Genomic DNA, 17856 nt, shown 5'->3' with positions numbered 1-17856 from the left:
TTCTTATTTACTCTTCATTGTTAGGCCAATGTGCATGATAATATAATGGCAATAGGAAGACCATTAATGTGAAGAGAGCAGTTTTAGAAAATCTGGTTTGAGCCAGCCGGTTGGGTGAAATGGAGATATGACTGGTTTGAGCCTCTCATCCAATCAGTTTTACACTAAAATCAGGATAACTCGGTTCGATTCGATAGATTTAAGTCTAAAATCAGTGACTCAGATGATCAGACCAGTCAAGTCAACTAAAAAATAGTTTTTTTTTTCAAAACAAACAAAAAATGACATTTTGAAATGAAAAGACCAAGTAATTTTAACTCATTTATAGTTATGTTTGTTATTTGTTAGCATATATTCTAACAAAATATAAGTTGTTTAATTAAATTTTAAACATATTTGTGCATTTTTGTTGCTATTAAAGTATATATCATATATTGTTTGATAATGTTTTTAACTTATATTATGATAGTGACTGTTTGTTTAATTAGGTATAGTATAGTTTTTAAATTTACAGTATAAAATTATTAAATAATATTAGCTATCTAAATAGTTATTGTTGAATATTCACATCAATATATATCAAGATTATATGCTAATTTGCTTTATTTTTTGTACTTTTGTTTTATTTACTGACTAAGCTTTTAACTTTTATTGCGAAAATGTTGCGAAAACGTGAAATGAAATTTGTGAATATTTCTCATTATTTGATCAAGACATAAGACCTTATTTATAATACATGAATAGGTAATAAACTTACCTAAACAAACTAATAAAACATATGTGTAAAATGTATAAAATATGTAAAATGTGTAAAATATGTAAACTGTGGTAGTTTTGTTCTTCAATAGCCCCCTCAAGCTGGAAGGTAAATGACAATGACTTCAGGTTGATAATTCGATTTGATATCATGACAATGTAATGAATCGGAATCTCGATCCTAACGTGATTGAATTTGCTCAATCATTTGATCTTGTTGTTGTTGTTGATGTTGTTGATCTTATTGTTGTTATTGTTGATCTTGTTGTTATTATTGTTATTGTTGTTGATCTTGTTGATTTTGTTGTTGTTGTTGTTGATCTTGTTGATAATGAATAGTGAATAGTGTGGCAGGGAGCATGAGCATGAAGAAGAGATTTTGATTATGACCAACACCAAATCTAAAGATGGAAGAGACCTCTCTTCATTGTGAACAATTGCTAGATGGTGCATGCATTGAGGTTCAATAAGAAGAAGATGGTGCACTTATTGAATTAGATTGTCAAAATGGTTTCTCCGAAAGGAGAAGGGAATTTGTTGCACCGTACACTTGTGACAGATGCATTTTCGTAGAGGAGTAAGTTTAAAAACTTACTCTTCAAGTAAGTGGATTCACATTTAATAGAATAAATCCAAGGTTAACCGTGCACTTGTGGCAGATGCATTTTCGTAGAGGAGTAAGTTTAAAAACTTACTCTTCAAGTAAGTGGATTCCCATTTAATAGAATAAATCCAAGGTTAATATATAATGGTATTGGTATAGTTTTCAAAGAATCATTGTTTGGAATAGTTCCATGACAGTGAGTTGGAGCCTTTATATTGGTTAGTAACTAAAATGCTAATTTGGTATAGTGTTAGTCTTTATACAGACGAATTTGCTTTATTTTGTGCTATTATTTTATTTACTTAATTACTAAGCTTTCAACTTCTCCTTCATTGAAATGGTGAAATTGTGGCATTCTGATATACATATCCATGTTACTAGCTATAGACCATATAAACAAACACATTACCGAACTTTATTGAATTGTAGAATGATATTTTGAACATGATCATTGTTTTGAATGAAGATCTCTACCATAAAATGAATGATGAATGATGGTGTCTCACTATCCCTAACAAATAGAATTTTAAGAATAATATAAAAATAATAGTTGTATTTTTTATAACTTTGAAGTGTCATTTTTATCATATTTCATTATTTTGATGAATAACATATGTTGTTCAAGTTGTTGATTAGTTTATCCTCATAGAGTTTTTGACTGTTTCATTTGCGAGTTGGTTTTTGGAGAGCAATAGAGAGGAGGGAAGGGCTTGAAAGCCATGAAATGCACTTGTGAGGTAGCTCTCAAGCCTTTCCTTCTCATTCATGTCCCTCCAAAATTAAACTCACAAACGTACCCTTAAGATAACATATTATTGGGTTATGATTCAGTATATATTAAACTTTTTACATTAATTTTTTTAATTTGAACTTTTATTTTACCATTGGACTTGGGATGATATCTCTTGTCTCACTTTATATTTATATTTATATGTTATATATGTTATAGTTTGTACCATCCTTTTTTGCCGCTTAGTGAGATGATTGATGATAATTAAATATTAATAAAGAGTAGTTAAATATGATTAGAGATGTTGTTTTTTATGCCTAAAAGATTATATTAGATTGTGAAAGAGAAAAATGTTATAACATTCTATCTGACCATCATCAAATTGTTAACCTGCTACATAATCAATTTATATCATTGGCAAAGATAATATTGTGTTTGGAGACTCTAATCATACTTTTCAGTTTTTAAGCATGTAGTTTGTTAGTGTAATCGAGTTTGAGTAGGGTTGGAAACGAGCTAAACCAAATCGAACCAGAGTTCATCTCGATAAAGATTTGTTCAACTTAAAATTCGACTCAAATTCGATATAAATTATTTTTTAGTTCAAGTTCGGTTCGGTTAAAGTTCATAAACTGTTTATTCAACTCAAATGATTCATTTGGACAACTCAAATAATTATTAGATTATATATAATAACAATAAAATATAAAAAATAATGCATATTTCATGATATAATAATAATAATAAACATGAAAAATTATATATATGTGTAAACATCTTCTATCACATACTAACATGTCACTCCATGTGTCATAAGTTGTTATTAGTCAGAAAAATACTTAATAATTAAATTTTCAACTTAAATATATTTTTTTGACCAATCACAACTCATGACACATGGAGTGACACAAAATGTGGGACAGAAGATGTGCTCCCTTGTATATATATTGAGTTAGCTCATAAACCTAACAAGTTAAACTATGTTCATCTCAAGTTTGGAATTGTTTATTTAACAAACTCAATTTCAACTCATTTGGTCCATGAATCAGATTTATTGAATTAAATAACAAGTCTAGTTTCGAATGAATACTAAGTTGCTTTAGTTCATTATGAGTCATAAGTTTGAGTTTCACAAGAAGTGAAAAATATGAAATCTTTATTGTTAGCAAAACTCAAATTAATTTTTTTCAATACTATACTTGGTGAGTACATTATCTACCATTCACTTGTATTTTTATATATAAGAGTCGGTGATAATTAAATATAAATGATACAGTAACAATATAAAATCTCTTCCAGTGTCTGTGCATATATATTTTTTTATCTATCATAAATGTTTTTGTTGAAAAAGTACCTCTATGAAGAGTATTTGAGGAGAAAAACGGAAAAAATATGAAGGACGAAAAACCTGTTCAATAACCATATAAGAAAATTTTCAAATTATAACTATATGGACTAAAAATTTAATTTAATATTTAATAAAATAAAATACGGAAACAAAATTTATAACAAAAATTTAGCAATGTGAGTCCAACTTGCCCATACACCAAATCAGAATATTCATAGGATTTTTACATTGTTAGTAAATTATCCATCATTAATTTATTAATTATTATTGACTCTAAAACAAAAGTAATACAAATCAACAACGGATAATATACTTGACAGTGTAAAAAATATTACACTGTTAGTATATAGATTTTAAACTCATATTCATATTCTCCTATAGTATGTTTAGTTTGTAAATTTTCATTTTATCAATATATGTAGAAGGATTTAATATGTATATGTTGATAGTATAAGTATTTTCTGATATTATTAGTAAATCCTCACATTTCATATGTTACCTATTATTAACTTTCAAACAAAAGAATTATAAATCAACAATGATAGACTGGCCATGTAAAAAACTTTTTGTGCACAGATTTTAAACTCTAACCCATATATGTGACTTTGTTCACATTAGCAAAAGTGCTGTGTTTTTTATGGATGAAGAACTTGGTTGCATATAATCTCGTACACATAAATAATAAACATGGTCACCTATGGTTTTTTCTGGGCCGAGGCCTACTCGTGCAGACAAATAGGTGAAAATCAAAATCCTAGAAGGCCCAAAATCTTATGATGTGCCCTTGGCGGGTAAGTTCTATGTGTTTTCCAAACCTCATCTTATTATCTATTTCACTCATCTATCTTTAATCTCCAACGGTGGTGAATATTACACTATTACCATAACATAAACATGATATTGAAGGCAATGTGGACGTGGTACCAGAACTGTCTTTCACTTCACCCAGTTCAGACCCAAGTCATTAGTTCTTGTGTCCTTTGGGGTGTTGCTGATGTCACTGCTCAATACATCACTCATCATGCTTCTGTTGCTAAAACTAAAAAACTTCTTCAACTTTCTGTATGAAACTACTTTTACAACCCCATTACCATCTTTCTTCTTTATTTCTCAGTTATAGGGTGTCTGTTGTTATATGTGGAAAGTGGAAAAATCTCAAGCTCTCAACAATTCCCATCCCTCTATGTCTCCTTTATATGAATTTTCTGTTCAAGCAGTGCCTTTTAACTATAGGATTGTTGTTTAACTTGTTTTCTTACATATTGGCATATAAATATAACAATGCCATGTTGAAAGAGTTAAAGAAAGGTGAATATGGTAATATTTAGGTTGCCAATTGCTTCAATACTATCTATCTAATGATGATTTTTAATTATATTTGTATGGGGTAGTTAAAGATGCCAATTGCTTCAGTTAAAGATACCAATGATTTAGTTAAAGGTGCCAATTGCTTCATTTGGATTCCAGCTGATTTGAGTGAAAATATATATATATACCATCAATACCTATAAAGAGTACTCTTAGGTAGGAGAATCTCTAGTTTTAGGTTGCATGTGTTGAGATTAACCCAAATTCCTAATTTGAACATTGCATTGAGTGCGGGCAAGATTTCTAGACAATTTAAAATTATTATGACTTGATGTGGTAGGATTCAGATGTTAAATTTATGATCGATTGGAGGCGTGTTGCTGTTACAAGTATATTTGGTGCAGGCTTTGTTGGACCAGTTGGCCACTTCTGGTATGTGTTTCCTATTTTGTTTACTTTCTTTACCAGCTTTCCATTACTATTTACTTGTAAGATCAGATATATTATAATTACGTTCCTATTTTGTTTAGTTTCAATATCATGTCATAGAGATGTAAATTTTAATTTGCAAAGGAAAGAAACAAGTATGACTTTTGGAGTTGGGACTCTAGATCAGTTTGTTACAACTTGGTTTTGCATTTCACTCAATTTTTGAGACATGGTGTCATGGACTCTAGACATGTTTATGTATTTAGAAGCAATTTACATTATATCTTGGCAGCAACTATGTTCCTTTTTTATGATATGGAAATGTACATCAGCATGAACTTTTGGACCCATTGAATTTCACCTAGTTATATAGAGAAAATATATTTTCCACCTTTAAGAAAGTGAGACCATTTGATCCTTTATAACTTTTGCTTTTGTTAGCTCTTTGTTGCATCTGAATTTCATTGGGATTGTTTGTTCAAAGTTAGTTGTAATTTCCAAAAAACATTGGTGTATGCACTATATATGATAGTATTCAAGTTGATTGCTTTGGAATTTTAATAAGCTTAAAGATCAGTAATCAGTTCTTATGAAAATAGCTAAAAAGCAAAATTACAATTACATTCTCTAAGGATTTGATACTCAAGATTGAACCAATCTTCATGTCTTGTAGGTTTGAAAGCCTGGACAAATTTATAAGGCTTAAGCTTCATCTAATGCCACAGTCTGCACGAGCCGTAGCTACTAAAGTCGCAATGGATGGCATCATTTTTGGTCCGGTCAATTTGTTTGTGTTCTTTACTTACATGGGATTGTGTTCAGGCAAGACTATTCCTCAGGTGAAGGAAGACATAAAGAAGAATTATTTTGCAGCCTTGATTTTAGAAAGTAGTATGTGGCCATTTGTGCAAGTTTTTAATTTTAGGTATGTTCCTGTGAAGTACCAGCTTCTCTATGTAAACTTTTTCTGCTTGCTTGATAGTGCTTTCCTTTCATGGTTGGATCAACAGAAGGATGCACCTTGGAAGCAATGGTTTCATTCTTCTAGGGAAAAAGGATTTCATTCTTGATAACTAGATTAATGTTTCAGCTTTCTATTTTCTTTTGGGTAAAATATCAGGAACATGAAACAATGACTAATTGAAGTTTGAGTATTTTGCTTCTTTGATGTTCTTAGTGTTGTAATAGATGAGAAAACTTTGGAGATAGTTTTCACTCCCTAAAACCAGCCTCAATGAACATCAAACTCAAATTTTTGTTAAGGAGAAATAGAGATGTAGTATTTAAATCAATCATCCGTTGTTATTGTAAGTATAGTTTATGTTCACATAACATTATTATATTAAAGTTGAGTTGGTCTAAGATATTATGTCTTACTTATGATTCTTTATTTTTTTTTAAATATCTTATATGTAAGGCTATAACAATGGAACTCCCCATGATTAGAAACTCTTAGATTGTGGTCCTGTCCATCAATTAGGTCAGTCCATTATAATGCTTTAAGAAACTGAAAGTTTCTTTTGGACAAAATAGGCCCTTTTGGTACATTTAATTTCTTCATTGCTTAAGACAGATTCTTTTATATTCGGAAAGTGGAACACCGTGGACACATTTCGTGGGTAAGCAATATATGAAAAGATATAGTTTTTAGGGACAAGGATCCTTAATCCAAGAAAATCATGTTTTCATGTATTTAGTCAATCAAATTTTATAGAATAATATAAAAATATTAATTTATGTTATCATAAATTTTCTTATATAATTTTTAATTGGATGGGGACACTAAGTGAGACAGAAATAGGACTTTAATAATCTAGTCTTTAGTTGTTACCTTCTATAAATTTATTGTTTAGAAGAAAAAACTATAATTATAATTGTTAATTCAAAAATCAATATTTTTTTCCGAAATATCTTCTGCCCAATGAATGAGAGACTGATCTCTAAAGATTTGGTTACACGATAAAAAAAGATGTAATGACTGGAAAAATAGTAACGAATGATTGAAATTTTAATTACTCCATAACTTGCTATACTTGTGAGTGTATATATAATTTTTAATAATAATTACATTGTCATTCCATCCTTTGAAATACACTTATAATTGAGAGGAATGAAGCTAAACTCGAGAAGGATAAGCTATCCTAAGAAATATGAAGGTGTAAGTCTATAATGCTTGAATAATAAATCAAAAAATAAAAACAAATGAATTTTTTTTAAAAAAATATTATTTTTCTTTCATAATAATGATTGAATTGTTACTAGTACTAGGGTAAGAAAAAAGCCGACCTGAGTTGAATTAGAGTTTAGATCGGTTCAGCTCGATAAGGATTTGTTCCACTCGAAGTTCAACTCAAGTTTGATACGAGTTATTTTTTTAGCTCGAGTTTGGCTAGGTTAAATTTCACATACCATTCAACTGAATTCGAATTGGATTATTTGAACAACTCAAAAAATTAATTCATTTTTAGAGAAATACAACAAAATGTTATATAAGATTTATGTTTGGGCTCCTTGAACATGACGCCCTTAGAACTTTCTATTTTATTATATTGAAATGCCCAATGAATAGATATTTCCCTAGTGGGCTATGCCATTTTGGAGCAAGCAAATAATTTATGAAGAGGATGAGTTTCAAGAGAATGATTCAGATTTCTTGCATTGTGAAACACTATATAATAACAATAAATATATAAAAAATAATAAATGAGTCATAATAAACATGAAAAATTGGTTTATAATATATATATATAGTTAACTAATGAACATAATGAAGCGAACTGTATTGAGCTCAAATTCAAGTCGTTTTTCAACGAGTTTAATTTCTAGCTCAAGTTTAACTTATTCAATTCATAAACCAAGTTTATCAAACTAATAATAAGTCAAATTTCAAATATATACCATATTAGTTCAGTTCATTGTCACTCCTATGTCCTAAACAATAATCCACCTACTCTCTTTTTTTTACATGTGGTTTAAGGCTCATTCATTTGAATATTAGCTAAAAGACAAGAACTTTTTTTAAGTGAAAAGCATTTATGTACTTACTTATTGTGTAAAAGAATTTATATTATTATTGTATCATTCATTATTTACTTTTAATCATTACTGACTTATAAATAAAAACAATACAAATGATATATTAAATATATAAACTTTTACATTGAAAATGCATAAATATTATTATATTTTTTAATTATATTTAACGCAATATGCCTCCCCCATGACTTTTCTTACTCCAATGGTGGAAAGTTCTCTACTATAATAATTTATCAACAGATAATGTGAACAGCTAGCTTCACTCTTTTTCTTTTACCCAATTCGTACTATACTTGCAATAATTAAAAACTAAATTTGATTTAATTTGGATGTTAAACTGACTCAAATTAAAAGGATTGTAAAATTCAATTAAATTTATTTTATAAGTTTCTAAACAATATTTTTCATTTAAAATTAAATTACCTTTAAAGTTTGTGATTCCAAACATCGTGTTAATTACGCTGCATTTTTATGATTCACGCCCCAAAATCTAGAATGTCTATGCATCTATGTAAATTAATTGGTATCCAAAGTCAGTGATGACAAACACAATAATGAGAATATTGGACCACGGACTTTGATGGATAGCAAAATTCTTAATTTGCGGAGATATACTTTCGCTTGAAATATCCATTTGTGTTAAACGGATTATTCACTTCAAAGTTTAAATTAAACACCAAGGTATGTCCATTTTTGCTTTCTCTCTCTCAAATTGGGTCCACATGACATGACTATCAATATCATCATCATGTGCACCCCTCACAATTTTACCTTTTGATTATTTTACCCCTAAGGTGCCAAGGGCAGAAGAGATTATTAAAAATTATAATTGGATTTATAAAAAAAATAGTTATTTTCTAAACAAAATACATATCTTTTTTTTATAATGTAGGAAAATTTATATTGTATTATGATATATTGTATGAGTACTAATAGTGTAGGAAATTTTTATATTATCGTCGTTCACTCATCATTTATATTTTATTATCATTGATTTTTAAATATAAATATAAATAAATTATAAATGATGATTTGACTCTCCATAAATTTTTATACTAATATTGTATAAATATTATACTCTGTTGGAGACTACATGATATGTGACTAGATAACAGATAGGGTCACACATGTATTTGGTTGGACCATTGACCAACCACGACATTCTCCTCTTTACCAACGTAGAGTGAGTTGGCAAATATCTTCTTTCACCAAACGTGATAACCAGCTTGGCTGTAGTTGTCTTTTTACCAACTCCAATATTAATGACTTTGCAAAAACTGTTTCTTTCATTCTATTTCTCTTTCTCGCAATTAAGCCCTTTTAAATGTACTAAATGGGGTTATTTTTTTACTAAACTTGTTGTATTTTTCCTTTTGCCTCTTCTCTTTCCATGATTATAAATTCTTTTAAACTATTTACATAAATTAGAGGAGAGGAGTATTAACTAAGTAAACAAAAAACGATAATTAATCCATTCTTAAATTATTAAATAGGATAGATAAAGAAAAAAATATTTTTCTAAGGCAATAGATAAATAGGAAAAAAATATAGTCCATGTATCTCATTATTAACTGGCTTGTAAGTCAATGAGGAATTGACCAAATATTAAGCAACTAACAGTTAGCTTATGATTTTGAAAATCAACCAAAATGCTTCACAATATACTCATAAATAAAATGAGGATCATGTTAGCCATTTCTTATTTTTTAATCTATAATCATTGTATTAAGTTCAATGGTTAATGTTTCTAATTTGGATATTTAAGTTGTGTATATTAAACCAGCCACTTCAGTGATTATGATATTAAATATGTAACTATGATGATTATTCATAAATCAACAAATTTATTAACATAATACATCCTGCTAAGTACACCAAATTTATTTACTTATGAACTAGAGCAATGTGGAATGAAGGTGCAACTTTCCTTTTCATTTTGACAAATCAAAATGAGTACCTAAAAGACGAAAGGTCTAGTGGTATGAGGCCCCGCTAGATTCCAAAATGACTAAAATGTTAAGGGTTTGATTCCTGGGACCCAAACTTATGAGACATATAACCACATGTCCCGAAAAAGATTAGTTCCTGAGTCAATAAGGATACCCTTGCTAGTACAAAAAAAATGAAAATGAGTAAGCAAAATTATGTTGATGCATCCCAACTATCAGCAAATTGACTCACGAACAACATTGAAAAGCAATAATGTTGATGCATTCCAACTCTAAAATTGAGTGAAAAAGAATGAAAGAATATAGGACTCATGTTTATATTATTGTACAACCTGATAAGTGATAAGTACAATTCAAAAGTTGATCATTTCTGAAAGAATAAAGTTGGCAAGGCCACTCAAAAATATGGCAGTGAAGAAAATTAATATAAAATAAGCTTGAAATCAAGGACATAGATTTATACATGATAATGTAAATAATTGTCAATGCTCAAGAGCTTCCCTTGAAACCTTGATTGTTCTTCATCTTTCTCATTTCCATTTCCCTTGTTGTCTGGCGGTTATGGATTTCACCGCTCGATTCAGATGTGTTTAAACCATACTCACTCGTAACTCCATTGTACTCGCTGCTGGCGTCACCATGCTCTTGGGTTTCCAATGCTAATTTTCTGAACTTACTCATGTCCTTTTTGTATTGTGCAGAGTCATAATCTGAGTTTCCACGAGAACCGTAGGCACTGCTGTTTCCAGGTTTAGCACCGTCATTAAGATCTTCTAAAGTTGCATCTCCTTCCAGGGCACGAACAATCTGTGGAATAACATTAGCTGAGTCAAAAGAAAAGTTTCTAGTATAGAATAGGCACTGGTATGAACTCAACATTCTAAACATGGCACTTAAACCAACTAGGATTTTAAATTAGCAACATAATGATATTAACCTGCATCATAACTGTTTTATGTCAAAGCAACTTTAGCTTTGACACTGACTCGAAAGCTATATAAAAACTTCACAATTATTGGCAAATTTTCAAGATTTACCATTTCAATTAAAGAACCATAAGTTGTTTACTACAATATCACAAGACATTAGGCTTGGCATATTCATACTTGACAAATGATAACAAACTTTATTACTTTACCTGGCTCATCTTTGGTCGACGCTTCGCTGAATATCTTATGGCTGCTGCAGCGCATGCCACCATGCAAGCCATCTCATTCCGGTCATACTCATTCTGGAGCCTTGGATCAACCAGAGAATCAAAATTTTCATCTTCTAAAGTTTGTGTGAGCACAGGCCTTGCCTGAGATGACAAGACAAGTAAATACCATTAAGAGCGGTTCTTGGCACCTTGTTCTCCGCCAGAAAGAGAAAGTTAACGCAGAAACCTTTATTTTATGAATATAGATGAGTTTCTGAACTTATAGTTGCAAATATAATTTTAGGCCAACTAAATAGGAGCTTGATAACACTTACCCAGTCTACCAAACTATCCTCCTGGAAAGTATGGCTTGAATCAACTGGTCGGCGACCTGTAATTAATTCCAAGAGCATAACTCCAAAGGAGTAAACATCTGATTTGTCTGTAAGCTTTCCACTTGCAGCATATTCTGGAGCTAGATACCTACAACCAGCAATCTCCGGATGAGCTTGAAACAAAGTTATCACTTATACACATGATGCCGGATAATGGAATTCATGCTGGCTTTGTTTATAACTGTTGGTGACACTAAATAATCCTAAGCATTAGAACTGAAATCACACAATTATAAACTCTTATTCCCTCCATTCCAAAACTTCTGATGTTTCAGGTTATGCACACGGTTTAAGAAGTTAATAAATGATTGTAAAACTTGAATACAATAATCTCATTTAATGTACATCAGAAACTGAATTAAAATGAAATGGAGAAATATGTGGTGAAAAAGAAGAGTAATAAATAAGGATATAATTAGAAAGTAAAGTATAAATGTGCATTGAGTTTTTAAAACATCAAGAAATATGGAATAACAAGAAAAAACTGAAACATCAAAAGTTTTGGAACAAAGGGGGTAACAAATAGTACATGTCAAACTGCACAGCACATTTCACTTGAAATTTTCAAATATGACCTACTCTCTTTATTAAATACATTGACTCCACCTATTAAAAATGAATGAGAACAAAGTACTTATCATTGCCACTTCCACCATTCTTTAAAAGATTAAAAGAGACTGTTCTTACCCAAAAGTCCCCATCACTCTAGTAGAAACATGAGTGTTGACATCAGAAGTAAACTTTGCTAAGCCAAAATCTGCAACCTGCCACATAAAACAATAATTGTCATGCAAAATTTACATTGTTTTATTGATGTTAAACAATTGAACCACAACTTCTACAACATATTAAAGGGTGCATCCACCAATAAAGCAAATGAAAAGAAAGAATGACTGGAGCCCATTGGCTTCCTGGGGCAGGGGAAGGGCAGATAATTAATATTAATCAGGCAAAAAAATTGGCATTTATTTCATTCAATTCAGCAAATGCCGAATTGCTGACAAGTATGAATTCAAAGACAACATCGACCAGAACTTACCATTGCTTCAAACTTGAAGTCCAGAAGTATGTTAGCAGCTTTGATATCACGATGAATGATCTTAGGATGACCTGAAAATGCATATCATTAAAATGAACATTTAAATTGATATAGTTTAGTTAAAGCTAATGAAATCACAATCAAATGCATAGAGCATACAATCCTCATGAAGATACGCTAGTCCTTTTGCAGCTCCTAAAGCAATTCTATGTCTTGTGGACCAATCCATAGTAGGTTGCCCTTTACCTGCAGTTCAATCGACCATAAGATCCACTATATAGGAAAAAGTTGCTTCTCAAATTCAGCTCGCAAAAGAGATAAACCAGGTAGATTGGTTTGAATATTAGAAAGAATATTCAAACAGAAAGCTAAACAACAAATGTGTCATACCATGCAAATGGAACTCCAATGTATCATTTGGAACAAATTCATAAACAAGCAGCCTTTGTACCCCAGTGGTGCAGTATCCAACCAAAGAAACAAGATGTTTGTGATGAACCCTGCTAATTATCTCTATTTCAGCATGAAACTCACGCTCCCCTTGCCCACTTCCGGCCTTAAGCTGCTTGATTGCAACCTCCTTGCCATTTGGCAGAACACCTTTATGCACGTATCCAAATCCACCTTGTCCAAGGAGGTTGGCATCAGAGAAGCCATCTGTAGCTCGAGCCAACTCCTCATATGTAAATGTGCTCTTTGAAAAGCTCAATCCCATGCCTGGAGAAAAAGGCGGAAGTGGATACGCACCACCTGAAAAGTTTGAGCTAGACCCACCACTGTTATTTATATAAGGTGGAGTTTTAGGTGGATGTGGTGGTGTTGGTGGCACTGCAGATATTATGTGATCGGAAGGAGGCGGAGCATTGTTTTGCCAATTTGCTGGGGATCTACCATATGGATCAACTGGCAATTAAGAAGAAATAAGCATAAAAAAGTAATGATTATTCACTAGGCTCAAATATCATTGATTAAACATTGAACAACAATAATATTCAACAAACAAGGTAACAAAGAAGTCATTTCTTCAAAAATAAGAGCCACTTCACTTAGGAAAAAGAGTTTTGTTGTATCCTTCTAAAAGATCTTTCAAATAATGCAGCGATACTAAATAAAATAAATACATCCAATATCTCACTATATAAACAGAATTCAATACTTTCTACATTTAGAATTATTCTATCAAATATCTGTCTTATTAATCTGTGGATTCTATATGGTTTTATTGATGTCTAAATCTATGGAGAAAAAGTTGGTGGGAGACAACACCCACATTCACATTTGGAGACACTCAATTATAATTTGACAAATGATAGAAATTATGGATCACTCTCAACAATGTGTTTGGTTTAGAGAAGAAAAGTAAAGAAAGAAAAGTTGAGGAAGGAAGACTTGAAAGAAGAAAATGGGTAGAAAATGTGATGATTTTTTAGTTGTTTGGTAAGATAGAAAACGGAAAGAAAGTGAAGAGAAAATAATATAATTATTATTAATAATGATATTTTCTTTGTACTATCAAAAAGATATATCTCAAAGTATGTCCCAAATTATGTCTTAGACTAATGAAACATACTGTGTGAATTAAAAGAATAAATATTTGTTATTTTTTTTTTCTTGTTTTCATTTCATCTTCATTGGTATGGAACCTGATTTAATTAAGATATATTTTGATACAATCGATTCTGGTACAATTTTTCTATATCTTTTCCTCTCAATAATATAGAGAAAACATAATACATGGGTCCCACCAATTTTTTTCTTTACTTACTTCTTTTCAATGTAACCAAACAATGAAATTTTTTTTTTCCTTTCTCTTTCATTTCTCCCATTTTCTTTCCTCCCCTTTTCAACCCAACCAAACATAGCCTTAAAGATTTGGAGCAGTGGTATCACAATTTCTATGGTTTGTCAATTGGATATCTCCAAATGTGGGACACATATCCTCTATCCCACAATCTGTCCCTAAATCATTTCTCAGTCCAATCAGCTTTAAACAAGTAATATAAAAATGACACATTTTGTTTTTTAAAAATTCGTGTTTAGTTACGTGTCAATTTTTAATTGGTGGAGATTGGGACATGGTTTGGAATAGAGGATACATGTGATGTGATGTGCTGAGGTTGTGTCTAAACAAGTTTTTCTAAAGTTATGAATGCGAATGAGAAACATAAGTGAAAATTTAAAATGAAAAAAAAAATTGTAACTCGGCTGAAATTTGGAGTTGCAATTGGATCGAATTTCATAATTGAAACACAAAAACAGAGAATTGAAGTGAAAGGTCTCACCTTTAGGTCCTTGTGGTGGTGGTGGAGGATAGTATTGACTTTTACGTCTTTTCTTCCTCTTCATAATACAAATGCCCAAAACACATAACAGAATAACCCCCACCACCCCCGCCGCGATTCCGGCAATAACTCCTGTCGAAATACTTGACGACGCCGACGGAGTGTCCCGCGGGACTGGGGAAGATGGAGGAGGAGAGAGCCGAGTGACTGGAGCAGGTGGGTTTTTGCCGGAAGCCGGAAGCGGCGGAGAAGCTGAAGGGGTGGCCGGATTCGGTGGAGGATTTGAAGGACTGGTCGGCGGCGGCGGATTTGAAGGGGTGGTCGGCGGCGGCGGAGAATCCGGGGGAGATTCCGGCGCGGGAGAAGGTGGTGGCTTCTCTGGAGAGGGAGGGGAGGGGGAAGGGGTAGTTGGTGGGGGAGAAGAATGGTTAGATGGTGGCGGTGAGGAAGGGGTGGGAGGTGATGGTGGAGGAGGAGAAGTGGCGTTGGTCGCCGGAGTTGAATTTGGTACCGGCGATACGCCGGGAGAAGCGGTGGTTGACATTAGTTGAGAAGAGAATTAGTTAAGGAAGCGTGTTTCTCTCTCTCTCTCTCTCTCTAATAAGAGTTGAGAATTTGAGAGAGAGACATAAAATCAAAGTGAGACAGCATTTTTGTTTCAAGTTTGACAACTTGTTTCATGCTTTTATCACTCTCTCTCTTTCAATAGCAAGTTATTATTATAGAAACAAATAAAGGTTTCAACCAACCAGCGACGACTATACGATTGCCCTATGCTTTATTAGTAAAGTATTTCATAATTTATTAATTAATATTTCCTTTCTGCACAAATCTGAATAAATTAATTATTTCTCTTTGATTTTTAAAAATATTATCAGATTACAGTATTATATTCATTTAATATTATACTGTATTAAAGATGCGTATAAAAATATCAGTTTTTAATATAGGGGAATGGAGGAAATTAAGAAATTTGGGTAAAAATGTAAATATTTATTAACAAAATTATTGAAGCTTTTTAGATTATAGCTTAAAATAATAATAATTAAATGGAATATATTTTTTATTGAAATAAAATGTACACTCAAACAAAATAAACCAATGATTTGAATATACCACACCAATTTGTTATGTATAATGATGAGATTCTATTTATACAAATTGAATCGTTCTTTTTTCTCTGATAGATGGTGAGCATAAATTGTTGAGGAGTTTATTTCGTGGTATATAAGGCCTTATGGATCATTCTAGAGGTGAGCAAGACATGACCTTACTCGCTCATATGGTACGGCCTAATTATAATTGAGTTTGAATAAAGTCGAGTTTTATAGGATATAGGGTCGGATTTAGGTTCAAAAATTAAACTCGATCAATATTTAGGGTTGGTTAGGGACCAAACATAATTTGGCTCGACCCTTCCATGATCACTCACTCATCATGTTTGTATGTGTTTCTTCCAAGTGTATACAACATAATGACACCTTTTTGGTTAAAAGTATCATTGATTTTCTAATTTTTCATCATGTATACATGATTAATAATATATACATATATCATTTTATATGTCAAATTACATATTCATAATAATAAATAATATTAAGAAGACTTTATCTAAAATGAGTATGCAATTCTATTTAATCAGGTCTAGGGTCGACTTCGAATTTAAAGACTAACTTTATTGATATTTAAGGTCGATTTAGCTTCGAGTTTAGAGCTAAGTTCGAGTTCAAAAATGATTCGACTAACATGTAGGGCTAATTAAAAACAAGTCTTAACTCGATCTAACCACCTGACACATACTCACCCTTAGATCATTTAGGGAGTTAAAAAGACATACTCCATCTCTAAAAAATAATTAATAGGAGGAATAACTATACCACTAAAATAAATTGGTGAAGATATTTTCTTAGTTAATATACAAAAATATCACTGTCCTATTTTATGTATTAGTCGTTAATTTGTACCAAATTTTTAAGATCGCTAAAATAGAATAGTTTTAATTAATAGTCTAAAAGAAAACATTTTTTTTGACTAATCATTATTCTTTACAAATGACAGTGACATGTGATTTTGTGTTGAATTATCTAAGTTTTTTCGAAATTATTTTCTATTTTTCAAAACGGGGATTATAAATTATTTTCTAGTGGCTCCGAAACTTAAAAATTATCCCTTGATTGTAGTTTTTTTTAATATTGTCAAAATTAAATTTAATTACAAGTTCGGATATTTGTGAGAACAACTCTACCAATTGAAATACAGACAAAAAATGTTGGATTGAATTAAAAAATGAAGTTAATTTAGAGGACCACTCAATTAGTTTGAACAGAAAAACGTTTTTTCTGTTCGTACATTAAATTTTTAATAATGTGTATTATATTCGGCACTATTTACTTTACATTGTGAATATGTTATCTTGATTACTTTGTCACTATTTATTGAGAGAAAATAAGGTTTGAGATGGCATAAAAATGTAATAATAAATTTCATATTCTAAAATTCGAAATCCAAATGTTACTGAAGAAAAATCAAAGTAAATTGGATTTTAATCAACTTGGGGTGAGCGAGTAAGAGTCATTTAAAACAGCAAATTTTCTTCCATTTAGTAAATTTTTATTCAAGACCTTACTTCAAAATAATCTAACTATTTTGGAATTTCTAACATGAGAGAAATGCCATTGAAAAATTTCACATCGATGAATAATGAATAATGAATTAGTTAAGTCCAACAAAGGCTCTTACAACTTGGCCCAACAAGTTGCTGATGGTTTGTAACCTGGTTCATCCAAACTGAGACGATATATATTCATTAGTTACATTCCTCATTTGAAAGATGATGATAGAA

General features: G+C 31.1%; 2 protein-coding genes across 2 annotated transcripts; one reads left to right on the top strand and one right to left on the bottom strand.

The window, feature by feature from the left end:
• Window positions 4112-6458, top strand: LOC109350820 (protein sym-1-like). Its single transcript, XM_019592124.1, has 3 exons — window positions 4112-4500; window positions 5087-5178; window positions 5849-6458. Exons 1-3 carry the CDS (start codon window positions 4333-4335, stop codon window positions 6243-6245), a joined length of 657 nt encoding a protein of 218 aa, XP_019447669.1. The 5' UTR covers window positions 4112-4332; the 3' UTR covers window positions 6246-6458.
• On the bottom strand, window positions 10614-15728 carry LOC109349797 (proline-rich receptor-like protein kinase PERK1). The gene is made up of 8 exons (XM_019590783.1): window positions 15015-15728; window positions 13123-13635; window positions 12892-12978; window positions 12733-12803; window positions 12381-12457; window positions 11634-11781; window positions 11299-11460; window positions 10614-10967 (listed from the first exon to the last, which is right to left on the bottom strand). The coding sequence occupies exons 1-8, from the start codon at window positions 15556-15558 to the stop codon at window positions 10650-10652; spliced, it is 1920 nt and encodes a 639-aa protein (XP_019446328.1). The 5' UTR covers window positions 15559-15728; the 3' UTR covers window positions 10614-10649.

This window comes from Lupinus angustifolius, chromosome LG06 (assembly GCF_001865875.1).
Source record: "Lupinus angustifolius cultivar Tanjil chromosome LG06, LupAngTanjil_v1.0, whole genome shotgun sequence".
Classification (NCBI taxonomy): Eukaryota; Viridiplantae; Streptophyta; class Magnoliopsida; order Fabales; family Fabaceae; genus Lupinus; species Lupinus angustifolius.
This window is presented reverse-complemented; position numbering and strand designations above follow the sequence as displayed.

Excerpts from the sequence above, each read along its gene's own strand:
- LOC109349797 (XM_019590783.1), bottom strand. The coding sequence starts at position 15,558 with ATGTCAACCACCGCTTCTCCCGGCGTATCGCCGGTACCAAATTCAACT. Across the intron at positions 13,636-15,014 it reads ACCACCACAAGGACCTAAAG|TTGATCCATATGGTAGATCC; the intron begins GTGAGACCTTTC and ends CTTAATTGCCAG. Across the intron at positions 12,458-12,732 it reads ACTTCAAGTTTGAAGCAATG|GTTGCAGATTTTGGCTTAGC; the intron begins GTAAGTTCTGGT and ends TTTATGTGGCAG.
- LOC109350820 (XM_019592124.1), top strand. The coding sequence starts at position 4,333 with ATGATATTGAAGGCAATGTGGACGTGGTACCAGAACTGTCTTTCACTT. Across the intron at positions 4,501-5,086 it reads AAAAACTTCTTCAACTTTCT|GATTCAGATGTTAAATTTAT; the intron begins GTATGAAACTAC and ends TTGATGTGGTAG. Across the intron at positions 5,179-5,848 it reads GGACCAGTTGGCCACTTCTG|GTTTGAAAGCCTGGACAAAT; the intron begins GTATGTGTTTCC and ends CATGTCTTGTAG.